We start from the raw sequence: 27,245 nt of genomic DNA, 5'->3' as shown, positions 1-27,245 counted from the left end.
TTGGAAAGATGAACATTAGGGGTTGTTACCATATACACTGGGGAGAAGTAAGGCGATCCGGGGCAGAACTCAACAAGAGCCTCTGTGGGAGACCCGTAGTCACGACTGCATCGTTGTCCTGCCCTGGTTCTGGAGTGAGAGAGCACAGAGAGCCCTCGGCAGTGCGGAAAAAGTTACACCAGGCTAGAAAACGAGGGAATGGGAGTAGGGGGGTTGATGGAAGGAGAAAGGTGAAGTGAGAGGGTGTAGGCTTTTTTTTAAATGAGTGGAGCATGCACCAACATTAACCATGCCCATTAATGACCTGCTGAAGGGACTTCACGTCTGCAACACTAAACACAGGAAGGAAGCAGAGAAAGAAGAGAACGAGGAGAGGGAGGAGGAGGAAAGTTGAGTGCAGAACAACTGAAGGGGGTGACTCTTTCTGCCCTCGACACTTTTCCAACCCTCATTGCCGGTTCAATCAGTAACACACATTAGGAGTAAATTGAGTGGATAGATGATGAAGCCGCTTTCAACCAGTCTGGGGCAGGCGAACAATTACCACTGCTCGACTGTGTTTAGCTGTGTGACGTGTACAACAACATGACTTAAGATGGGTAACAAGTGCCTAGGCATGAGGAAAACGTGATTTCTGCTTCCCTGACTTGTTGAAAGTAATTATAAAAAAAGATCAAATGCTTTATATTCTTGATTAGACCAGGGGAGTGCAAGATCTTTACTTTGCAAAATGTCAAATAGATGAGATGCAAATGCAGAAAAAAAATGTCACTGTTGGCGAAATCTGATTGAATCAGGTCGAGGAAGGGAACAAAAGAGCCTTGTTTATCAAACAAAGCGAACATTTTTTTTTACATAATATTTAAGAGACTGTAGACGAAAGTCTTAGGCAACCTAAGATAAACCCTGGCAACAAGGGATGGAATTTGAAAAACGTCGTTTGAGGACCCTCATGTGGACCTTTTGGTGTACTGCAACTAAACATCTTTATGCGATGCCATGAAAATGAGGTGTATATCATCCTCATTTTGTGTCAAATATGTACAGTTAAACCCAAAATAATTTGCACCCCTGGCAGAGTGATATTTAAAGTTGTTTCTCATTCATCCAGGGAGTTTGTTACTGATAAATCCAGTAGATTTCTTCATGTATCTGTTTTCTGAATATCTCATTGATGATACAGCACACTGCACAAATTTTTGTGCTCTTTAGAAATGGACACAAAACACGTCCATGGCAACTGCTGCATTCAATTTGTTTTACAGATCAACATGATGCTTTTCCTATCCATGCTTGTACTTGAGGATGGCCTTCTTCTCAAATTAATTGCAAATACCATGCCTGTGAAATCTGGGGTTACTTGCACTTTGAAGATTACTGCACCCAAACACCCAGAAAACAACAATAGACTCTTCAATGTAACACCAGAGGTGAATGAAACATCGAAGGCAGCAGCAGACCCTGAAGAATGTCAGTCAACTGAGGGGCAAAACCCTCAACGAAGGCGTTTTGTCTAATAAATGCAAAGAGCTTGATCTAGTTGACCAATACATCTTCACAGTTGTTGGAACAAACAGAGGCACATCTGAGTCTATTTTCATTGTGTGGATGTGACCGTTGTCTTTACTCGATGTCTGTATTGGAATAGATGCATTTATATATATAAATGCATCTATATCTATCTATCTATCTATCTATATATATATATATATATATATATATATATATATATATATATATATATATATATATATATATATATATATATAATTTTTTTATATTTTTTATGTCCTGGAAATATCTTGCTAGCGTCTGCCAATGTCAGCTGATGCTCTAAGATTCGATGTTGTGCATGACAGCTCCCTCCACTAGATGGTAGCAGTGAATTTTACCTTTTTTCTTCACAGTCACGGGGACTTGTACAGTAGCCTATAACTCTGTTATTAACATATGAGACGCAATGTATCTGATGTGTTTGATGCTAATTGATAAAGCCTTACAAATTAAATATATATTAAATGTCTTCAAACTGACACATGACAACGTCTCAAAAAAAGTCCTGTCTTTTGAGGTTGGGCCAAAGTTGGGACCATACTATATTAATTTGCACATCTTAACAGAGATTACCTAAACCATATGATGAACTGAGCAGATCTGCAGAGAGAAGAAGCAGGCCACCCACAGTCTTCGCTCACCGCTCTGTCTTTTCGTCCGTCCTCACCACCTCAGGCAGCATTCCTTTGTTCCTCTGGGGATCTCCGCTGCAGAAGGCCATAATCATTCACAAAACACAGATAGTACACCATATGCTACCTTCATTTGCCTCTGCGGAGAGCAGAAGGGAGCATTAAAAGCAGAAAATTAAAACCAGTGACAGACGCATGGGCAAGACTCACATACGTTTGTCATCACCGCACGCTGCAGAGCTGGGAGGTGAACGAGTGCAGGAGCAGGGAAGTCCAGGGCAGATGTTCATACACAATGATAATACAGATTATTTTTCAGTCACCTGTTGTGTGAGGCTCTAACAAATGGATTGAATTAAACATGCACGCTTGTCCCGTTAGCTGACAGGTGCAAAGTACATGCTATATTTAATGTTTGCACGTGCGCTCCACATGTGACAAAAGCCTAACAATGGGGGAAAGAAGCACTATGCAACATAATTTTTTTTTTGTATAAAGCTTGTTTTGTTCAGTGGCAGACTGATACTATTATTCTTGCAACCGCCATAGAGTCATACTGACAGAGATAACATTTTAACAGTTCTTAAGCTGAGTTTTTAGTTATACTGTTATGTACAGAAAGTATTCAGCTGTTCCTTACTACAAGTACCAAACTCAGCCTTTTTTGTTTGGACCATTTTGTGGTAAAAAATGTTCCTCCAACTCTTCCACCTTCCCTTTAACTCTAACCAGAATTTTCTAATGTAGCAAGCAAAAATATTCCCATCTTATGATACTGTCATCACTGTGTTTTATGGTAACGATGATGAAGTGCAGAGAAGTTTTCTCCCACAGGCAAACAGTTTCTTGTTTTCTTCTGACAAGATCATGTTTTTCAGAAAAAGTTCTGAGTTTTCTTCAAGGCCTGTGACAATCCACAAACAGGACTTCTTAGTGAGTGTGACTCTGGCTTTCTGCTTGTTCTATAATGTTTATCCTTGAACTGTCTGCTGTGTTCCTTTGTCTTCATTGCGATATTTGTTTCTTAATGTTCTCTAAGAAACCTCTAAGTCCTAAAAAAAAAAGCCAAATACTAGGACTAAATTACACACAGGAGGGCTTTTATAATAAATAGGTGACTTTTTGAGCCACTGGATTTTAGTGAAACGTGTTAGAGTAAAGGGAGTTGAGTACATGTTCAGATTTAAAGTAAAGAAATTGCAGCCATGCCACGTGTAATTATCCCTCCAGTGCCTTGTAATGTCACAAGACAAGTTTAGGCATTAAATCATACTCTAGCAAGGCACCATAAAAATTGAGCCACACAGCATGAAAATAAATGTGGAATACAGAATATTGAAGAATGGCCTACAGAAAAAAAATAACCCTGTGAAGTCAACTAAGAATGAAATCATGAAGTCCTCTAAGTTTTATGCACGGAAACACACAAAAGGTTGAAATTACTTCCGAAAAAAAGACAAAAAAAAAACAAAACATGTTTTTTCCTCGACCTAAATGAGTCTAATGTGTTATCAAAATGTTTTGTGAGGTCGCCTAAGTGCTCTCCGCCTGGAGATGGAGGGCATGGATCATTTCCCGACTCTGGAAATTGAGTCAGAGTCAAATTGTCCTGCCCTGGTTTATTACTGGCTGAGAGGATCGCCCATCCCAGCAGCATAATTCCATCTGGGCTAAATATTTATACAGAGGGGGAACGACATCACTTATCCACAACACATCCATTCACTTCAGGGGAAACTACCAGCTTGGTGAAGCTGCAGAGATCCGTTCTGTTCATCAGAAGAACATCACGTCTTTTTGCTGACACTTTCTGATTTTTTTTTTTTTTTTTTTTTGCTTGGAGAAGCTTTTTGTTTTTTCTTTTTTTTTTTTACACAAACAGTTTTGTCTTTTGACAGCTTAAACAATGAGGTGTTTGATATTTGCTTTGGCCGTGATTCTCTCTTTCTGTCAGTTTGGGAGAAATCCGGTTGATGGTGAGTGGACTGTTTCTTTTTTTAAAACTTGTGAATACATGTTGTTTAAAGTTAATCAGTCTTTCAGGATAAAATATATATGCTTCTGTGAAAAACAGAAAACAATGTTATCAGAAGCTCGTATGTTAAAATCACCTCAAAGACATTTTTTTTTTAGATTGTACTAGATAAAAAGAAAACTGTAGAGAAAAAGAAGACAAAGACAAGAAAAAAATTAGACTACACATTTGACAGATTAAAAGTTACTTAACAAAACAGAATATACATTTTACATGCAACATAATTCATGATGCCGGATTAAATGTTTGGGTTTTTGTTTATGAACCGTTTCCAGCGGGGATGTGCTGGCTGCAGCACGGTCCAGACCACCGGTGTGACATGGTGCTGATGAGAGAGGTGAGCAGAGAGGAGTGCTGTGATGGGGGTCGCCTGGACACGGCTTGGTCCAACACCAGCCTGCCGCTGAATGAAGTCAGCCTGCTGGGCTTCCTGGGTATCGTCTCCTGCAAACCATGCAGAGGTAAAATAAATTATCCATGACACGTTAAATCTGTCTCTGATAAAAAACGGAAGGCTAAAAAATTTTTTGTTTGACATAAATGATTTGAAGTAATTACTTCAGAGAACTGTGTTGAGCAAAATGTTAAGGGTTGTAATGAACCTGAAAGATACGTTGAAATTTATGTATATGCATAAGTAAATAATGAGTGCTGAAATATGAAATAAAACTGAAAATTGTAAGTCTTGCAGCTTTAAATAAACTACATTGAATTTTAGTCAATAAAACTCTCCCTTGGTGCTTTAAAACGCTTTTTTTTTTTTTTTGTATTATAACATGTTGGAAATCAGTTCCCGATGTGGCCCTTTAACAAAATGCAGACCTGTATGGCTCCAACTGTTCCCATAAACTTCAAACGTTACTCTCATCAGCTCCAGCTAACTTGGTTTAGATGAAGCATGCTTGTGTTAAATGTCAGTAATAACGAATTCACCTGCAAATGTATAAAAGCACATTTTACCATTTTACCTTAGAACAGTTTTTAATTACATATTTATAAGTATATCTATGTTTTAAATCCAGTTATTAGAGAATAAGAAAAAAAAACAGTTATTTGGATTTTCTCTCCACTTTGCAGCAACATAAGTACGTTTCAAACAACAAAAGGAGTCCCACAGCCTGGAATTCCTGTTTCTGAGCCCACATCTGGGAGTCAAGCCGTAGGAGGAATACATTTGGCATCATAAGTGCTGAATGAACAAAAACCTGTCAGTTCAGTACAAGTGCATCAACAATAATTGTGTTGTGTGCCGCGACGTCTCAGTCAACTAAAAAGTTACAGCTGAGGGCTCCTGAGAACAAGAACCAAGCTTTTGATTAATACTGGACCCCGAAGTGGTCCAGCTAGCGACAGGAAATAAGTTCCTGATTCCTTGCAGAGCTCCTCAGAAGCTTATCAAGCCGATCTCCTAAAAGCCTGAAAAGTCCTGTGTGCTTTGATTAATGCTGACTCTGCGTTCTATAGGGTTGCACCTCCTCCTGTGCACTGACATTATACGGGGTGTTAGGAGGGCCTGGGGGGGGGGGGGGCTTCCTGGTTTGTCAGCCTGTAAACTTTTCTGACAGCTATTTGAACCCAGTCTACCTCAAAGCCCCCGCCGTCTCCCTGCAGGAGCTCAGAGCCAGTCTGTGTGCAGCCCTGCACATAGTTCTGTTATGAAAACACGCCGGCCTCGCATTCCACCAGACGAGACACCTTTGTGTGCAACAGTCAATAAAGAGATGTGGTTACTGTAAATATTGTGCAGGGTGAAAATTGTCCCGCTGACAGGGAAAGCCCCACATTTGTTCTTACTTTTGGACGAAAACACCACCTCATGTCTGCAGACTTGTTAATATAACAACATTACACTGATACACATTGTGATTTTTTTGTGTTTTTTTTTTTGTCCTAGACTCATGCGAGGGAGTCAAATGCAGTCCCGGGAAGGTTTGCAAGATGAAAATGGGAAGGCCTCAGTGCGTGTGCTCTCCAGACTGCTCTCACATTCCCAGGAAGCACGCCGTCTGCGGCAGCGACGGCAAGTCTTACCGGGACGAGTGTGGCCTGCTGATGGCCCGCTGCATGGGACACCCGGACCTGGAAGTCATGTATCAGGGAGAGTGCAAAAGTAAGCAATATCTCACAGGAAGGTCAAAAGTCACCAGTGAGTCATGAAAACTGAAGACTTCCAACAAAATTGTAAACATGATCTAACTCCTCGTGTCGAAAGCAGAATTGCATGACTCATTTTGATGACTGCTGAAATAATTTAAGGTATTTGATCATCAGAATCAAACAAATGCAATGTAACTTTCATTTATATTTTCTCGAATTTGCCTATTAGATGTAGGTAAAAGCAACAAATTAACCCCTGAAAAGTTTGTTTGAGTTTCATGTGTGGTCTTTTGACGTTCTACTGTGACATTGACAATCTTTACATCTATAGATCAATTTAGAAATTAAGAAACACATTAATACTTCTAATTCCTGACTCACTTATTTCCACAAATAGTGGTCTTTCTTCAGATTTCTATACAACAAAAACACTGTAAAATATTTTATTTACATTTTCCTGCATCTCTTCATCTTGTTGCCATGGCTGTTGAGGAAAAGTGGAGTCTCAACCCATTTTGTAAGCATTGAGTTGTAAAAATAAATTCTGGTTGCTTTTAAGTTCAGCTTAAATTAACAGTTTTAAGTTTGTCTTGTGAGAAAAATGTATTTTAGGTGGCTAAAATATTCGATCATTTTTCTAATTCTTTTAGAGTTTTCTTTAGCTTTTCGCAACAGAAGATTTTTCTGAACATCTGAATGAGTAGTTTCTGTATGCAGCAGTAGCATCAAGTGTAAGCAGCCTTCCTGCATTATGCTGTGTGATCCTAAGACTTGGATAAAACTCTGGTCCTAATGACACTTTCTATTGCATCTCACTGAACAAATTTAATCACAGTGCTATGGAAAATGTTGGCAGGCTTGTAACCCTGTACATGAAGTAAATTTGTATTGATACACATAAAAAAAGATGATTTTGAGATCCATACAACATGTTTTAATGTTGTTTAAAGGTGGCTCAGATGGTTCAAGAAGGCTAATCAAATCTAATTTCAGCATTTTTGCTAACTGTGATCAGACATCTAATAAATGCCATTTTTCTAAAATATTTTAGTTAAATAATGGCAAGCACTGACCAGTCTTTTCGCAGCCATAAAATATGATGTCCACTGTTGGAAGCATAACCATGTCAGCCTTGGTACCAGTAACCAACCCCTGTGTAAGAGCCAGTTCACAATTCCTTTTTAAACTTGTTTGTCCTTCAAATTCCGACTTTTCCAACTTCCCCGTTTCTCTCTTTCCAGAGTCGTGCTCCAATGTTGTGTGTCCGGGAACCCACACCTGCGTGATCGACCAGACCAACAGCGCCCACTGCGTCATGTGCCGCACCTCGCCATGCCCCGTTGTGACATCCGAGCAGCAGATCTGTGGCAACGACAACATCACCTATCAGAGCGCCTGCCACCTCCGCAGAGCCACCTGCTTCCTCGGACACTCCATAGGAGTCCGCCACTACGGCCACTGCAACAGTAAGACCCGGATTCCGTGTCTGCTGAAAGTGACAGCTGCAGCCTCACTTCAGTTCTGATCCGGCTCTTTCTTCCAGGTCCACCTCGGAACTCGCACAAATTCAGGGCCAGCGAGGAGAACGCCGTGTAGAATCTCTTTCTCCCACAGGAAATGAGTCGATCGACCGAGATTTCACACCTCCGGCTTCCCAAGATGACCTCTTGAGTTTGACAATCACTTCCAATCTCCTCACTGTGCACAGAAAGATTGTAGGAAGACACACATCGTGTTATCCCTGTTTTGTGGGAGGCAGATAAATGTGTGTCTTGGCGTGAGCTCTTTGGGAGATGTCTGCATATTGTAAATAGATTACCAATACTATTTATTGGAGAAGGTATAAAACTCTATTTATGATTTTATCCCAATAATTAATTCATTTAACCTTGGGGAAGCTAATTGTGTTTTGTTAAAGGTACATTATCTGTCATAGGCTTTGGTATTCACACCTTTTTTACATAATTTTATAGTCCCCATTCCACACAGACCATCTTCCATAGTGGTGGTTGAAGACAGAGCCAATATGTTTAGAGAAGTGATGCCACTTGATGGTCAGTCAGTGTGGCTTCATTTCACCACACAAAAAAAAACACATCTGCAGTGCTGTTGTATGTAATTCAGCTTCAGTTTGTGTGCAGAGGAAGAGACTCAGCCTTAAGAAACCTCAACAGTCATTACAGTCATCATCCCCCAGCTTCCCCCTCTCCTACTCCAAGCACACACACTGTTATTCTTACTCCAGGTCCAAGCTATTGGCCACCCGCTGCTGACTAAAATTACCAGCCAATTTTTCTTTTTTTTTGGCGACTTTTTGCTATAAGCCCCAGCCATTTACAATACCTACTCTGTTTATTGCTTGGCTTTATTTTGCGAGTGCATTTTTAGAGTTCATGCCAGTTTGCCCAGATGCTGTTTTGCCATTTTGATTTGATTGGACTCTTTTTCTTTTTGAAGTGCATTCTTGACAGAAAAATGCTATTAGTGCCATCTGACTTGGAAGAAAATTAAATTTGTCTGGGAATGCCCTACAGATCGGGCCAATTCAGCAGATATGATTATAGTGTCTTCAGCTGTTGTTGACACTGGTAAAGTTAAATCTTCTAAACTCAAAGCAGATGGCAGAATGCTTTAAACAGTGCTTGATGGGTACTGTGAAACATTTTAATGATCCTTCTGTAAGTATATGCCATTTTTCTGTATGTACCTGTGTATCTACTGTGAAATCTGAATGATGACTGCAACAACATATTTTTGTATTTTTGTACTGACATTTAAAAGAAGCATAAAGTTTGTGATTTATCAGCAAGTCTCTTATTTTGGAATGGGAATATCTTGTTTCTGTTTTTATTGTCCTACAATACACAATGGCCGCAAGTATGAAAATACAGTATTTTCCCCAGTTTGTTATGTTACAATGACAAACCCCACTGTATTTTATTGAAATTTAATATGACGACTATGACAAAGTACTGCATAATTATACAGAGGATGGAAAAAGATACATGTTGTTATTGCAAATACAATTTATAGGTTTACAAATATGGCATGCATACATATTATATTATATTATATTATATTATATTATATTATATTATATTATATTATATTATATTATATTATATTATATTATATTATATTATATTATATTATGGATGCACAAATACAAAGATTTGGGTTGATATCAATATCCAATGTTAATATTGCTGTTACAGCCGATAACTAATATTAATCAATATATATTTTAACACTATTGGAAAAACCCCAATAAGAAATAGATAAAAATAAGTATTGGTTGTTCGTATTGGCTCAGTTTTTTTATCAGACCAATACAAATATGTAAAAGAAAAAGTAATAATATTAGAATATACCAATGCTAATAGTAATATATCGTGCATTCCTATATTCTATTCTACTCTCTTCTATTTTATTCTACTCTGTTACTTCAGAGTACGTTTGCCCTAGACAAACTCCACTGAAATCAATTCCCTACTGATAGGTAAAGAGAGTATACATACAGCTGTTCAATGAACTCTTTAGATAATTGCTACAAAACAAAATAATTAAGATCAAGAAACACGTCACACATGTTAGAAATACAGAACATGTCAAACCATCTCAGATGGTTTGAACTGTAAACCTTCATGATATTTTAATCCCTCTACAACGACTAACTGGTCAAGGAGCTCAATAATCAGAAAAGCAGAGAGCCAAACCTCAGGTGGGAGAGTGTTGAAAATATAATGACTGATGAGCAAACCTCTACATATGGCAGAAAACGAACACTGTGCATTTCCCTTGACACAGGCGATGCCTTTCTTCAGCCGTGATAAGATGTGATGGGAAGAAAATCTGTTAGAGACAGTAGAAAACCCGAGCTGTTCCTTTTTGAGTGTGACAGCAACCGTGTGTCATAACATTTGGTAGTTTCCTGCGGAATCACAGTCAAAAGTAGTTCTTAAAAGTGAATGACTTAGTTTAGAAGTCGGAGCAGAAATGTTCAAACACAGAGAGCTCAACTTCTAGTTCAAGGGAGTTCTCAAGGAGGAAAGACTTGAGAACTCATCATGACCAAGAATGATGAAGTTGATGGTAAGACTCGAAGAGGGGTTGCCTTCAGTGGAGGTCAGTTCTTTGTGCCTACTGGGTAGTGAGTGGTCAATTTCTTCCCTGAACAGGGTAAGTTGGAGAGCAGGCAGAAAGTGGTGGAGTAGAGGAAGACAACCATAGAGCACTGAGGATACAGAGGTCGGTGAATCTTAGGGAGAATTGGAGTCAGCAATGGGCGAGGAACCATTGGGAATGGGTGAGTCGTGGAACAAGGAGATCATAGAAACAGCAAATTGCTTTTAAAAACTCTGGAAGTAGCTCGACTCTCTACCAGTGGGGATGAAGCATCAGCCGCTGAATGGTCATCTGACAGCTGAACCCACACCAACCAAACGTGTGCAGGCTGAAGCAGGTGGAAGCCATCTCCAAGCAGAGATTCCTGCTTGTGACTGGTCACACACTCGCACGAAAACACAAACACTCACACAGATCCTGATACCCTTCACACTGAGCCAGAGCTACACTGGAATGGTTTTGATTAAAGCCTTTGTATATGTTTGAACGGACCACTCAAAAGTCCTGAGCTAAATTCAAGTGCAAATTTTGGTGAAATTGATGTTCACAAACACAGTCACCCAGTCTGTATAAGCTTGAGGTAATTCTTGTTCTCAACACTTCATTCTACTTCCTATTTTTCCCACCACTTTATGTTGGTTTATCTCTTAAAATTCCAATCCTATACACATTTCATTGTGTGGTTGCGATTTGACAGAAGATGGAAAAGTTTGAACAGTATGAGTAGCCATGAAATGCCCTGTGTATAGAACTCCGTGTCTTTAAGTCAAACAAGCCCAATCTCACACCCTGAAGGAGATCAAGCGTCAACAGCTCGCCATATGCCGCCAGCATATGTGTGCGGCGGTTACAACCCTCCTCCTGTGCGTGCCGTCGCCGAATCGACTCTCCAAGAAGCCTGTCAGGGTGTCGTGCGAGAGGCTGCTGAGAATCTAATTCAGCTTTCCTGCCCTGTCTCCTCAGGGATATCCCCTCGCTCTGGATTAGACTTTGAGGGAATGCAGGGCAATGGAACTGGGGAATAATTTTTTGTTCCCTCTATGGCGAGGACTGGGTACTGACTCACTTTCCTGTGTACAGTACCTCCCTTGTTTTTTTTGTCTCCCAACTCTCCCTGCACTCAAGCCCATTCGGCAGCATCTGGTTCAACTTTAGGGAGATGTTTATATTCCTGTCCAACTACCCTTTTATTACACTGGGAATGGAATTAGATGTTTTGTTAGTTCGAAAGGGGCAAAACACAATGCCAACAAGGGGCTGCGGTACACTTGTAAAATACACGAGATTGCCTCTTTTTAAATCTTTGTGTCATACTGATACATTATGACAGAATAATATTTCTAAAGCTGCTCAATGCCAGTAACACAACACAAACATAATGGTGAAATTTTGTCATCAGGCATGCAGACGTTGACTGCAGACGGACCCAGGGGATTTTTGCGGTCAGGGAACAACTTCTGCCCGAAGCTGCAAAACACTTGTTTTGTTAAAGACTAAATTACTTTTTGACGGATCAATACAAAATGGATCACATCCATTTTTGCATTCTTATGTAGTGCTCTGTGGCATGTACTCAAAACATTTAATGCCAACTTTTCTGACATCTTTACCGTCTATAAATTCCTCCATTATCCGCATAGTAAATTCACCGACCGGAGGGAATTTTTTTTTGTCACGGTTTAAAGGGTAAAAACCCCACAGGAATTTGAAATGAACACATTCTGGATCTGGAGTAAGAAATTTGCCAAATTTGGAGGTGCATATTATGAAAATGGTTGTTGTATTACAGTAAGATAAACATAAAAAACAAAAAAGCTGAGGCAGCAGAACTGCTCTTGTATTTTTAGTGCTTTACACACATTTATTGGCACACTTGGTTGAAGTCTTTAAGACTCTTAAAATAAATAAATACTTAATTGCAGTTACATAAAAACATTCCACATTCCAACAACAAAAAAAAGAAGTTTTTACTGAGTCACTGGTCTGCCAAACTCTTTCTACAAACTCCCTTTTGCCAATAAGAAAGCACTTAGTCTTCTCTTGTAACATATTAACAAGTCGAGAGCACATAGTGAGAAATCTTTGACCAGTCCTTTTTGCACAGTCTCCAACTTGTCCTGAGTCATGGATTATATTCTCTTCTGATCAACACACTGCTCTTCATTTCTATGAAAAAGTGAGATGGCCATGAAAAGGGTTGATTTTCTTTTCTGGTTGAACATTTCTGAGTTGATATGGGTATGTGTTTTGGATAATTGTTTTGAAAAACCCCAGTGATGGCCTGTTTTTATTATGTCTCAGAAACTAATTTTCCAGGTCTTACAATGAGACACAGACTCACAGCATCACAGAACCTCCACCATACAAAGACCACAACCTAAATTCAGCAAAGCAAATATTGCTTATTGATCAAACAGTATCACAATCTGCAAACACCATCGGAAGTTTTTACATGCATTTGTCGTTTTTGTTGCACAAGTTCACATTAAACCTAAATTGTTTGTGCCTAAAATCTCAATCTAATAACCTTGTTACATGTGTCATGTTTCAAGGCCAAATTAATCACACTGGTGCATGAATCTGTTCAAGCATTGCCTTTCTACACATCTGAGGCAATAGCATTTGTTGATGTTGGATCTCTAGCAACATCAGGCTAGCAACCCAAATTTAACATTACTTAATCTCACGGTACAGTATGCAGGGACTCAGTCTGCACTGATGAAAATAGACTCACCTCTGCATGCCAAATGCTCAAAGAGGCTGAAAAGGGAGGACAGTCTGTCCCAATTTTCAAGCAACTCAGTTGAAAACTCAGTTGTGTATAAACTATAAAATTTAATCCCAAGATGATCAGTCAATCTGCCCTGAAACACTGTGCGCTTTTAATCCCAATATGCATGTACTGTACTACTATTTTTCTTCCAAAGTTATTCATACCCCTGGCAGATTTAGTTTTAAATTATGTTTTAGATTAATCAATTTTCTTCTTGCAACTAAAAGCAGCATTGGACCCTAACCCTTGGAGTGTACCAATCAGTGCCCTGCCTCATACTAGAAGGAGAAACTGTGGAAAGAGCTAAAGATTAGGGTGATGGAAAGGAGACTTTATAAGGGGGTTCTAGCAATTTTCCAATAAGTAATCTTGCTGGGATTTTTCCTCACTCAATTAATGTACTCAAGGTTTGGTTATTACTTTTTTTGTGAAACTACACTATAAAGGTTTTATTTATTTTAAGGCATTTTACTCATATTTAACATGGTCATCAATAAGAGCACAGCTTGTTATATCCAACCTCTGATGTGCAGGTAAATGTTGATCAATACAATGAAATACTACGTGCCGCCAACACATCATGACTGTGTAATGCCTTCACCAGGTACAACATGTGAGTATTTACCATATCCTCTGACTGATATGTTTCTGTTACACCAAAGGTGGTAAACACACAACCAAACAATCAACCGCTGAGCCATTTCAGAGCTATTTTAATTATAGTCTGTGTAAGACCTCAAGAATTCCCTGCCCACTTGGACCCTTTTTTTAGATCATTTCTTATGCATGTCGCAGTTTATGGTCTGCCTCACTTCCAACAGAAGCATCGTTGTGAGTGTGCACAGTTCATGTTGTCTGTTTGCCATTTGTTTGCAACTGAGATTGTAGGACTCACCTGCTATGATCATAGAATTAGTCACGACCATTACATCACAACCTTTGGCTGAGTTGTTTGTATTCCTAAAAACACATGTGACGCCCACTCAGACATTTCAATGGTGTGCGGTCATCCTGCTCTGATATGTTTCTTTCTCAACAACGTCCACATGGTATCGTTTCCTCCAGAACCTGCTGCCGTTACTTCCAGTAAGCACACCAGTCAGCTCCTACGTCTCAAACGGAGTTGTGATGAAACCGAGTTCTGGAGTGTGTTTCGGGAGACCACCCAGCCTCTGGATCCCGCCACTGGATTGTAAACAGCTCTGTCCCACAGCTGAAACTAATAGATGTCAGATCTATCACTCCATCAGGGGACATAATTTTTCCAGTGTTGCTATGTTACTGAGCAAGCCATGTACATTTTCCAAATGTGCTCAATATTTTCCTTTGACAGTTGATCACTGTGCTGACACAACTGCCGGCTCTTCAGTCTAGCTCATGATATTACACATGACGTTTTATGGGTTTCTTGGAAATGTTTTTTTATGATCTCAGATCAGCATAGGTATGCTGTTACTATAATGATTGGAGGAAAGCCCGCAGTTTCAGGGACTCGGATTGAACGCCAAGATGGGTATTGTACATCAAAAATCAACAGCAAATAATTTTTTTCAGACACTTAAGCTCCGAGTCAGCTTACTCTGCCACAGCCTTTAGCGAGGGTGTAAAATCTGGGCAGGTTGAATAAAAACATGATGTTTTGGAGGGGGGGTAGGGCGGTCGTACTAGATAAACACAAACTAATCAGGATAAATGGGAAGTTGTTTAGAATGCTAATTGTCCCATACTACTCTCCATGATTTGTTTCACTTCCTTACACTGTCCTTTGGGAGACTGCCTCTGTGTGGCCTCTGTGTGTGGTCTAGCTTGAGGAAAATGCAGCTTACAACAACAGCAACCTAAAATCAGCAATGCTCATTGGTCTAATGCGATGCTCTTTGGAGAGACCCTGTGTCCCCTGAGGAGCATTACTTTGCCTCCCCCCTGCCTCCGCACCTACCTAATAGGGTTATTAGTAAATTAATTTTAGTTTGGATTTAACAAGCCATATAATTTTGACAATTGACCAACACTTTCCTTCAAGGCGTGTTCCAAATTGAGTTTAACTGACCTATTTGAGGTCTCAAATATTGCAAGTCTATGGCCATATTTTTAAAAGTCAACTTAAGTGGTTCAAGACAGTAAAATAATGTTCTTTTTATAAGGCTTTATGTAAGGAAATTTTATTATCTTGGCATTGCATGAACAATATTGCGCTTTACCATAAGTGCTGTAGATTTAGCAAAGAAGAATTTGAACAGATTCCTTCCAATGAATAGCTTAAGCAGCTGCCATTCAGTCCGTGGGACAAATCTAATTAGATTAAGTGCTGGGAGAGCTTTGGCAAGTCCAATTAGAATGGTTTACCACAAATAAACTTAGAAAGCCTTTGTGGTATCCTTCCTCGCAGACCACAGTGCTGCACATCTGTTACTCTGTAGTTGGACACACTAATTCAAATCTCAAAATGATGAGTGTCAGTTTTGCACAGTCTGCATTGCTAGAAATTGGCAGCTACATTATATTCTCATGCAGTGACAGATCATTTGTAATGCTTCACACCAAATACTGTCTTCAAAGAATGAGAGAGAAAGACGACAAATGGCAAAGCTTGCCATTTGCCAAATCTAACAAATCTTACTTTGTTAGATTTGAAACTTTTACCCCAGACAAAATGAAATACTTTAGTAGCCATCTGGCTTTGAGTAAATTATACTGTGTAGCTGTGTGACTTCAGCTCACATGGTTAGCATGCGATGCATCTGAAATGACCTGAGGAGACGACAGAAAATCTGAAACTCAATTTCATTTGGATCAACAGCTGAAAATTAGAAGTCATGTAGAAAAAGTCTGCTGGTGATCATTGTGGAGGGAACAATCGGATGTTTCCACTTCAGCTTTAGTCTTTTATGTTTATGTTTTTATCATCTTATAAATGGTTTTCAGTTAAAGTTATGATTTGAGTTTTTATTTAGATCAACCCACATATGTTCAGCAAAAACATTGTTCTGAAGACAAAATGAACTAAATTTAATTTTGTTACTTAAAAAAAAAATACCCCAAGTTCTGAACGCCTGACCATTATAACACTTAAAGCTACCTACAAAGCAAACGGTACTTGAGAATAATTTTCTGGTCACCAACAAAGTAATAATATAATAGACTAAACATAGTAGGTACTAGCGAGGTTCCCAGAGGTACCCCAGAAAGACTACACTTAGAGGACACTTTAAAATCAGATTGATCTCTGATTTTACTTTTGATAAGCATATTTTTGAGTAAAATGAACATTGTTCTTTTATTCTATGAAATGCATTCCAAGCATAAATTTCAGAGACAAGTATTGCAAGTATTTATTTGAAGGAAAACGAGAAATAGTCAACGTAACAAAAACTATGCAGTGCTTTCAGATCTCAAATAATGCAAAGAAACAAGTTCATACTCATTTAAAAACAACAAACCTAATGTTTTAACTCAGGAAGAGTTCAGAAATCTATATTTGGTGGAATAACCATGAAGTTTTCCATGGGGTTCAGTGCAGTGGTCTCTTAGTTTGTTTTTTTTTTTTTGTAGTTTTTTGTTTTTTCAGAGCTGTACATGTCATCCTTTTGTGCACTGATAATGCTGAGCATCTCTTAGGCATTTAATAAATACTCTGTGGGCAACAGGAAAGTGCCAGGTTATATTCCGCGTTGCTACCAACTAAGATTTATTAAATTATCATGAAGTCTGGAACTCATGTCTGAAAAGGAAGCAGCAAAATCCAATTAGTTCAATTTGTTGTTGTCATGTCATTGCACACCCAATAGCATTAAACAAAACCAGACAATGTTTGAAACCAGGAGTCTGGACTGAGGACATGTGTACTCTGATGACCTCCTCAGATGTCCTCACTATCTGCTACCAGGCCCTCTTGTGTCCTGTAATGTAGAATGAGAATCACACTGAGATGGAGTATGACACACAATTACAATCCTCAAGAGCTTATCTCCACAGTTTAGTCAAACATACAGTGGATTACGGTGTTTCCACCTCTGTTAAAAAAATCAAGGTGCTTGAAACTTGAAAGGTTGAGATGAGGATTGATATTTTTTTTCCTTTTTACTTTTTAAATGTGACAAATATCCTGTATAGCTCAACTGAAAAGCAAACAAGTCTGTTAGAGGGATGAATATAAACAACTACAACGGAAAATCTGGTTCAGTTCATTGTGCAAAGATATCAGTCAGAAGGGTACAAAAACATTACACAGGACTGTTTATGTACCGTGTGATTATTTTGGTAAAGTGAAGACAGTCATCAGTAATTAGAGAAACCCCGGGTCCAAGTTACAAAACCTTGAGGTTTTCCAAAGCTGACTTTACAAGATTTAAATTGGTCAGAAAGACTGCTGTGAGTCATTTCCAACCATCACTGCTTGTGCTTAACAGATGACAAGAATGTGCTGCGTTCTCCATATGTCTGAACTAACAAGAAGGAAGTAAACTCTTAACGTGGAACATAGAGGCACACCTTCATTTTCTGGGGTTACAAGTGGAGTTTTATCAAGGTGGGTGAGATTATCAAAAGTTCTAACTACCAATCAGTTTGACCTAAAAACTGATTACTGATTACTTCATCTTTCCGCTAGAAAGATGAAGATGGAGGATTTGTGTCATCAGCATCGCACCACAGTCACACACCAAAAACCAACAACACAGTGGCTTCAGCAGCGGAAAATTCAAATATTTGAATGGTCTATTTGGAATCCAGAACTAAACAAGGCAGATAATCGATTGCACAAGACATGTCCTCACAATCTAATGAATAACATGAATTTTGCAAGTTACAGTGGGAGAATATTGCCAAGTCAAAATGTGGAATGCTGATGGACCCATACTATGTGCTTCAACAAGGTAGTATTAAGGTAGTTTACCTTAGTGTGGCATTCAGTGGTTTTGACCATATGATTAGTTTGTTGCCAACAACGCCACCTGGGGTTATCACCCAGGAATTAATAGAAGGACGCAGGTCCGGTTTTGCAATCAGCAGGAGACAGGTTTCAAGTCAATAATTTATTATCTCAAAGAATAAAAATACCTGTACAAAAAAAAGAAAATGCGCAAAATAAATCCAACTAGGCTTACCGGTGGGTACAACCAGGTCCTGGATGGTAGGCTCCAAATCAAAGAAATCAAAACAAACACCGGTGAAGTCACTCACTCTTTGAAATGCCCTCCACCCATTTGTGTAAAGCACTGCACAATCACACCAAAAAGGGACGCCACATCCAGGTCCGAGCGCACCACCGGCTATCCTCTAAGGAAAATAAAAATAAAACAAATTGTTAAAATACAGGCAGTAAAAGAAATATAAAAATATGTGTAAGTAAAAATAATAAAAGTCCTTGTGCTTGACAAGCACGGCAAAACAAGCGATCCAGCCTGAAACGGAGCGCGCAGCCGCTCCTTGTGCTGGCCTTCAGTGGGGGGGTGGGCGTGTCCCACACGCCGGTTTCTCTTGGCCGCTAAGTAAGCGGTTACTCAGTCCGGGCAAAGCAGCAGCGTTATGTGTGGCGATCAGTTGATTCCGATCAGGCCAAGCTCTTCTCACTTGCACCCAAATGGGAACGCTCACAAATGTCGGCACTTGTTGCAGGAACCACTCCACTCACGATCAAACGTGGGGGTAAATACGCTCGTATGTTTCTGCTGTACTCTGCATACAGACAGCTCAACACGGAAGCGCAGCGCGCGACGTGTCAACAGCAAACAACAAGTGTCAGTCCGCAGCTCACCTCAGCTTTTATACTGAGCGCCCTCTGGCGCAATTGGCTCACTTGTAATCACCCTGCCAGCAGGTGCAGCCTCCACCTTCCTCCTGCCACATTCTACCCCCCCTTTTTGTGTCGTCGCCCCGACGACTCAATTCCATGGTCTAAATAGGACACAAATAGAATTGGCTGTAGGATCAGGAGAGTCTACAGCCTGTGGAGCTTCACCTGCGGGTCTGGGAAGATGATTAATGTTAGAATGCTGGCCTGCAGTTGTCCTTGCTGACCGCCGCAAAACTGGTTCACTTTGAGCCCTAGAAGGACCAGGTGAATGGCTGGAAGGTGCTACTCCCCCATGAGTAGCGATGCCTGATGGACCTGGCAGCTGAGGTTGTGGATCCCCTGACTGAAAAGGTTGGTTAGCCTGCACCATTGTTGGAGCAGGAGGATTGCTACTCATCAAAACATACATATCCTCATCACCCGACATCTCAGCCTCAGATTGATGATCACCCAGTGGTGAGCTGGGACCAATGGCCCCTTCTCCAGACTCTTCTGCCACCACCTTTAACAGTATGCGATTGACATTTCTTATTTTAGCTAGATCAGTTACAGGTGCTATAGTATATACTGAACCTCCTTCGCTAGGCCCTCTGAGGACTTTATACTTTACTGGGCCATATAGGTCATGGATCTTATGACGCCCTCGTGGGGTGAAATCCCTTAACCACACTAGCTGACCAACCTTCAGGGGAGCATGTTGAGCTCGTTGGTCATGGTGATTCTTGCGGCGCTCCGCTGCAACCCTCAACCTTCCACGAGCACCCTCAAAAGCTACTTGAAGGCGGGCCTGATGCTCCTGGATCCAATCATGGACACTTCCAGCCACAGGTTCTTGAACTCTTCCTAAAAGAAAGTCAACCGGCAGCCGAGGTTCCTGTCCGAACATCAAGAAAAAGGGTGATTCACCGGTTGCCTGATGGGGTGTAGTATTATAAGCATATAGAACATGTGGCAAGCATGAGCTCCAGTCTCTTTTACGAGAGGGAGGCAATGTTCGTAATAGGTCATGAAGGGTTCGGTTAAACCGTTCACATTGACCATTACCGGCTGGATGATATGGTGTGGTGCGTGATCTTTCAATGCCATACAACTGGCACAACTGTTGAATAAGCAGACCTTCAAAGCTACGCCCCTGATCCGAATGTATTCGGACAGGTATGCCAAACTTTAAAAACCACTCCCTCACCAAGACCTGGGCTACAGTTGAAGCACGCTGGTCTCGGGTGGGAAAAGCAAGGGTGTATTTACTAAACACATCAGTCATGACCAGCACATTCTCAAGTCCATTGCTTGTGGGTTCCAACAGTGTGAAATCAATAGCCAACACTTCATTAGGTTGGGAGGCTAGCAAATGTCCCATAAATGTACGGACTTGTGGCTGAGACTGCTTTGCTACTTGGCATCTCTCACAGGTCTGACACCAGCGTGCCACCTCTGCAGCCATACCTGGCCAGTAACAGCGTTGACGTAGGAGCTCCAATGTTCGCTCTACCCCTTGGTGGCCATGCTCCTGGTGAACTTTTTTAAATGTTTCTTCCCTCAAAGATGTTGGCAACACCAACTGTAAGATTAACTCACCACCAGCAGGTTTATACACTTGCCGGTACAAAATGCCATCCTCCTCAACTAGCTTGTCCCATTGTCTGAGTAGCATCAGAACCTGCTGGGATACCTCCTGACGCTCGTCTGCAGTTGGGCGCCGTTTCCGCCTCCAGAAAACCAAGAACTCCTGGATAGTTGGGTCAGCCTGCTGGAAAACACCAATTTCAGAGATGGTATGGTTAGGCAAGGCCATAACAGCGTCTTGAGTGACCTGTTTTTTTTTCTGAAAAACTTCTCTCAAGGGCTCAGGAAGGGATGTACCAGGAACCATAATGTCCAAATCTTGTACACCAACAGGATGCTGTCTTGATAAAGCATCAGCATTCTTGTTGGCTCTGCCAGAACGATATTTGATTTCAAAGTCAAATAATGCCAGCTGGGCAGCCCAACGCTGCTCTGTTGCTCCCAAATTGGCCGAAGCCAAATGACTCAATGGATTATTGTCCGTAAAGACAACACATTTATGGCCCAAAAGGTAATCCCGAAATTTTTCAGTCATAGCCCATTTAAGTGCTAAAACTCCAATTTCATGGAGCTATAATTCAGCATATTGCGTTCTGTACGTCTTAAACCACGGCTTGCATAAGCTATGGGCCTCACCTTGCCTTCTTGTTCTTGTGAGAGCACTGCCCCCAAACCACCATAACTTGCATCTACCTCCAAAATGAAGGGAAGTGAAAAATCTGCATAACCCAATACTGGTGCAGTGGTCAATCTGGTTTTCAATTCGTCAAAACTACTTTGACAGTCCCCTGTCCAACCAGGTATGATGCTCTGGTCGCTCTGCTTCCTTGACCTGACGGCCCCAGCTCTGCAACCAATCTGTGAAGAGGGGCAGCTAGCTTTGCAAAACCCTCCACAAAGCGGCGATAATAGCTAGCAAACCCTAGGAATGATCTCAGTCCAGAAACTGTGGTGGGAGGCTGCCAGTTGGCAACCACTTCCGTCTTACTGGGGTCAGTTGCAACACCCTCCGCAGAGATGACATGTCCCAGATAACGCACCTCTGGCTTAAAAAATGCACATTTATTCAACTTTACTTTAAGGCCTTCACCTTGAAGTCGACTCAAAACCACCTCCAACCTCTCCAGGTGTTGTTGGACTGTGGAGGAAAAGACAACAATGTCATCCAGGTACAAAAGAAGACTTTTACACTGCTGATCACCAAATAGCCGCTGCATCAACCTTTGGAAGGTGCTGGGTGCATTACAGAGACCAAAGGGCATACGAGTCCATTCAAAGAGGCCAAACGGAGTGCAAAATGCAGTTTTAGGCTGATCTGCCTCCAATACTGGCACCTGGTTATATCCACTCACCAAATCCAACGTGGAAAACCAGCGTGCCCCACCTAGTGCATCCAGGGATTCCTCTATACGAGGAAGGGGAAAGGCATCTTTTCTAGTTTTAGCATTTAAGTGCCTATAATCAACACACATGCGCAAAGACCCATCCTTCTTTTTAACCAGCACAATAGGACTAGCATATGGGCTGCTGCTTTCCTTAATTACTTGTGCCTCCAGCAATTTGTGAATATGTTCCTTAGCCGCCTCATACTCAGAAGGAGGTATGCGCCTGTAACGCTGTTTAACTGGTGTGTCATCCAAAAGAGGGATATCATGGGTGACTAAATTAGTACACCCCAAATCGCCATCATGTGCAGAAAATACTGAGCAATAACCCTTAAGTAAGGCTCTTACCTGACCCTGTTCCTCAGCTGACAGTCCAGTCACATCCAATGCATCTATTTGCTCGTGGACGGAAGGAGCAACAATTTTCTCTCCCACAGAGGTAATTTCTGATGGTACTGCTTGGACACCTGCAGGTAAGCTGACAACATGAACAGAACTCAATGTACCGATGCAGGTACGAGGGTGTAAAACCACATCTGTAATACCCACATTCACAATGGGGATATAAGCAGTTCCCCTTGCGACCTGTACCAAAGAAGGTGAAATGAGGAGCCCAGCAGGGAGGCTGGAGTCCAGAGACTCAAACAAAACAGCTTTACCTGAATAGCTCTCTGAACAAGTGGCTGGTATGGTTTTCAGTGTGCCACCAGGAATATGGTGAGCCTTCTTACCACACACTTTTACTTTACCATCATCTGGTGGTCGAGTAGTGGCATGATGGCATCTGTGGAGAGCCTGTTTAATGGACTCTGGAGCCATGGAAACAGCAGGTGAGTTGAACAAAGTTGAACCATGATGTTTAAAAAGCTCACCATAACAGCGACCAATCACATTCATCCCCAAAACACCGGGAGCCTGTAATGATACACCACCAGGGGGGTCTTTGACCACCAATACCCCACACTGATGAACGACCTTACCACAAAGTTCAATATCCAGCTCTAAATAGCCTATGTAGGGAATGGCCAATCCATTGGCTGCTCTAATCTGAATCCAATGACAGGACTGAAATTTCTCCTGACCCACATCTCAAAATGTTGAGTAAAAAGCTCTCAGTAACTGTAGACACCATAGAACCAGTGTCTACCAAACAAGGGACTTTGACTCCACCCATGCTCACAGCCAAGTGTGGACACGATGACACCAGATTAGAACCTTCCTGAAAACCCACCCCTAGAGCCGACAACTACCCCACCTGAATCGTGGCTCAGCGACTCGGTGGGAAATAGTTTTCCGCCGCCTGAGGTGATTCCTCAGAGGCCCGTACAGGAACCCGAACCCCATCACAATCCCTGGCAAAATGGCCAGCTTTCTGGCAGCGCCTACAGATAATGGAATCTCGAGAACGGCCCTGCTGGCTGGGTTTCTGCAAGCGAGCCATACTCTGGGCAAGTTGATCAAGCTGCGACTGCTGTTGCTGCAACATGTTCCTCAGTTGGTTCAGTTCAGAGGTGTGTGAACTAATCGCCCCTTGGGGGCAGCTCTGAACGCCATACTGCGAACCAAGTGCTAGAGGGGCAGAAGATTTTAAACTGAGTACACTACTCGGTCGCACCTCACGCTCCCAGCGAAGTGCCTCTGCCCTAACCTCAAGCAAGGTGGCTGTTGGCTTCCCGCGCACAAACTGCTTCAACTCACGACGAAGAGCCCCATCACTCACATGCTCGACAAATTGATCACGCAGCAATGACTCTGCGTTTTGAAAATCTCTAGGAGCACGGGATTTTACAGCCTCCATAAGACTCATTAGAGCCAGCGAAAACTCCTGCAGTGTTTCACCATCCCGCTGACGGCGAGAGAAAAATGCTTCCTGTAGTGCCACATAGGATTCATAACACCCATACAATTCTTTTAAGACGGCCATAATTTTGGTGGGATCTTCACGCTCCGTGGTAGGTCGAAACTTTATTTCATCGCGTGCCTCTCCCTCTAAGTGATCAAATAAAAAGAAGGCCTGATCAGCTGTGGACAAATGACGTACCCTCATGCAGGCCTGTACTTCCTCAAGCCACTCAGATAACCCAATGCCTCCCTTCCCTCTAAACATGGGACATTTTCTATCACGTGGCACAAAAACAAACCTCTCCGTTGTAGAAGGGCTTGCATCGGAATGTGACGCGGCTGTAGATTGTGCAGCGCTAGGTCCAGGCCTGGCTGCCGCCTGTTCTTGGCGTAACTTCTCATTTTCAGCTCTCAACTGAACAATTAAGCTTTTCAGGTCCTGCATTTCTGCCTCCATAATTGAACCGTGGCACGTAAAGAGGTGATACAATTATGCCAGACTCCAAACGCAAGAGAGGGAGAGAAGAAAAAAAAAAAAAAGTTAAAATTCCACGACTTAACCAGCTGCTGCTTTGCCTAAAAACAATAAAACAGATTCTTAAAAAAAAGTAAAACACTTGAAACACAGTCTCTGCTTAAATTTGCAAATAAAATCCTGCCAACAACGCCAAATGTGGCATTCAGTGGTTTTGACCATATGATTAGTTTGTTGCCAACAACGCCACCTGGGGTTATCACCCAGGAATTAATAGAAGGACGCAGGTCCGGTTTTGCAATCAGCAGGAGACAGGTTTCAAGTCAATAATTTATTATCTCAAAGAATAAAAATACCTGTACAAAAAAAAGAAAATGCGCAAAATAAATCCAACTAGGCTTACCGGTGGGTACAACCAGGTCCTGGATGGTAGGCTCCAAATCAAAGAAATCAAAACAAACACCGGTGAAGTCACTCACTCTTTGAAATGCCCTCCACCCATTTGTGTAAAGCACTGCACAATCACACCAAAAAGGGACGCCACATCCAGGTCCGAGCGCACCACCGGCTATCCTCTAAGGAAATAAAATAAACAAAGAGTTAAAATACAGGCAGTAAAAGAAATATATAAATATGTGTAAGTAAAAATAATAAAAGTCCTTGTGCTTGACAAGCACGGCAAAACAAGCGATCCAGCCTGAAACGGAGCGCGCAGCCGCTCCTTGTGCTGGCCTTCAGTGGGGGGGTGGGCGTGTCCCACACGCCGGTTTCTCTTGGCCGCTAAGTAAGCGGTTACTCAGTCCGGGCAAAGCAGCAGCGTTATGTGTGGCGATCAGTTGATTCCGATCAGGCCAAGCTCTTCTCACTTGCACCCAAATGGGAACGCTCACAAATGTCGGCACTTGTTGCAGGAACCACTCCACTCACGATCAAACGTGGGGGTAAATACGCTCGTATGTTTCTGCTGTACTCTGCATACAGACAGCTCAACACGGAAGCGCAGCGCGCGACGTGTCAACAGCAAACAACAAGTGTCAGTCCGCAGCTCACCTCAGCTTTTATACTGAGCGCCCTCTGGCGCAATTGGCTCACTTGTAATCACCCTGCCAGCAGGTGCAGCCTCCACCTTCCTCCTGCCACATTCGTACCAGGTTAGTACTAAGGTAGTTCTACAGTACTATCTTGGCAGGTTAGTTTTATGTGTATTTCATCCCTCTGAGAAATTTGAATTGTACAGGACATACGTTTAATTAAGGAAAAGGTTTTGAAATTATGTATTATGATACATTAAAATGTATTGTGGACACTTGGGGATCCACTGTATTTGGTGATTCCAAGAAAAAAAATCTAGATTGTTTCATTTGGATTTGGGCAATGAAGTGAATGCAGAACACAGTGTGTGTGTTTTTTAAGCTCAGTGCTAAGAATACAAAGCTGACTGGCTGACTTGAATCATGTTTCAGTGTTTCAATCTTAACATTGAAACATATTAAGATGTTTCAACTTGCTGCCAGCGCTACAATTATGCTGTCAGTGCACAGTTGTAGCGCTGACAGCATAACAAACAGAGTCAATCATATGGTTTACTATAAGTCATTGAAACAAAGGGTCAGTGAAAGCAGATTAGGTCAAGCGCTGCAGAAACATCTGCAGTGAGTGACCACAAACGCTCCACTACAACAAAGGCGGCTCAACCCAAGTATATAATTGTACGCCGATGTTCCTCCAGCAACATCTATATTTTGTTAGGTGCTCGGTGATGTAATCCAAAACATTTAGATACCAGTGCCATGCCGTTGAATTTAGATCTGGGGGAACAAGTAGAGTAGAAAAACATCTTACAGGGGGGATATCTGCTGGGATTCTGGTATGAGGGTATCCATCCCCATACATGTGAATAGTTTATTTTCTTAAAAACAGCTTTGACCTTCACCAGTGTTGATCTTCCCGTGCTTTCTTGCTGTTTGAGCTGGGATCCTACTTATGTGTGCTTGCTTGTGTGCGTGCGTGCGTGCGTGCGTGCGTGCGTGCGTGCACGTGTGCTTGATGCACAGGTCTTGTGACACATGGCCTCAGACAGACAGTGTCTGAAGGGAGAGAGAGTCTTCCATGGGTTGGACTCAAAACAAGTGACGCATGACTGAAGAGGCCCAGGAAGTTCCAAGCAGGCGGCTGTTATTGCCAAGATTGTGTATGTATGCGTGTGAGTGGGTGTCTGTGGGTGTTTGTGTAAGTGTAAGTCAGGGCCCACAGGGGACGGCATGGGGCAACACAGGCTGGAGTGTCTGGGAAAAGTCTGCAGTGACAAAAGCAGCAGTGTCGCTTGCAGCATATCTGTCTGCGACACTTTACTCCCCTTGGAGTGTAGCAGAATGTGATCCTTGACAACTAGGTTGCAAAAGATTTTTTTTTTTTATATATATATAAATCTAAGGGAGTGTGAGCACACTTTTGGAACTCGTTTGTAAAAATAAAACACCTTTACGTTACTTACATCCAGAATCCAGTTTAAAAGTCTCTCAAACTGCAGACAGATCAAATTATTTGCTGCTTCTCACGTGTTCTCTCCCGGACCAACAGCCAATCACTCCCCAGACTGCATTGGTACGACGAGCGTTCGACAGGAGTGGCTGTGACGCACTGGGCGAAGGGAAACAAAAGCTTACAGACACAGCAGACTTCAGGGCTATCAGCCGCGCTCTAATCTCAACCCCATGGGACAGACGCAGCCTTGTTGCTCCCACATGGCCGAATCAGACACAACATCGGGACGGGGCACGTCAAAGTTCTAACTAGGTTACGCCACGAGTTCTGTCGCACAGACACAGCCAGACATTATTGTATTCTATCAGAAGCATATTATGTGTGCCAAGACAGCAATGGCAACAAATGATTATCTTCCAGACAAAATTTTGCTTCCACAAGGACAGATTTTGTTTTATTTTTTATTTTTAAATGGCAATCCAC

General features: G+C 41.7%; 1 protein-coding gene across 1 annotated transcript; it reads left to right on the top strand.

Moving 5' to 3' along the window:
* Positions 1 to 3,910: 3,910 nt before the first annotated feature.
* Positions 3,911 to 8,401, top strand: fstl3 (follistatin-like 3 (secreted glycoprotein)). The gene is made up of 5 exons (XM_008407215.3): positions 3,911 to 4,162; positions 4,497 to 4,682; positions 6,116 to 6,331; positions 7,560 to 7,784; positions 7,862 to 8,401. Exons 1-5 carry the CDS (start codon positions 4,093 to 4,095, stop codon positions 7,912 to 7,914), a joined length of 750 nt encoding a protein of 249 aa, XP_008405437.1. The 5' UTR covers positions 3,911 to 4,092; the 3' UTR covers positions 7,915 to 8,401.
* Positions 8,402 to 27,245: the final 18,844 nt, after the last annotated feature.

This window comes from Poecilia reticulata, chromosome 4 (genome assembly GCF_904066995.2).
Source record: "Poecilia reticulata chromosome 4, P_reticulata-male-v2, whole genome shotgun sequence".
NCBI classification, from domain to species: domain Eukaryota; kingdom Metazoa; phylum Chordata; class Actinopteri; order Cyprinodontiformes; family Poeciliidae; genus Poecilia; species Poecilia reticulata.
Note: the sequence above shows the minus strand (reverse complement) of the source record. Positions and strands in the feature narration are given on the sequence as shown.

Excerpts from the sequence above, each read along its gene's own strand:
- fstl3 (XM_008407215.3), top strand. The coding sequence starts at position 4,093 with ATGAGGTGTTTGATATTTGCTTTGGCCGTGATTCTCTCTTTCTGTCAG. Across the intron at positions 6,332-7,559 it reads GTATCAGGGAGAGTGCAAAA|AGTCGTGCTCCAATGTTGTG; the intron begins GTAAGCAATATC and ends CTCTCTTTCCAG. Across the intron at positions 7,785-7,861 it reads CCACTACGGCCACTGCAACA|GTCCACCTCGGAACTCGCAC; the intron begins GTAAGACCCGGA and ends TCTTTCTTCCAG.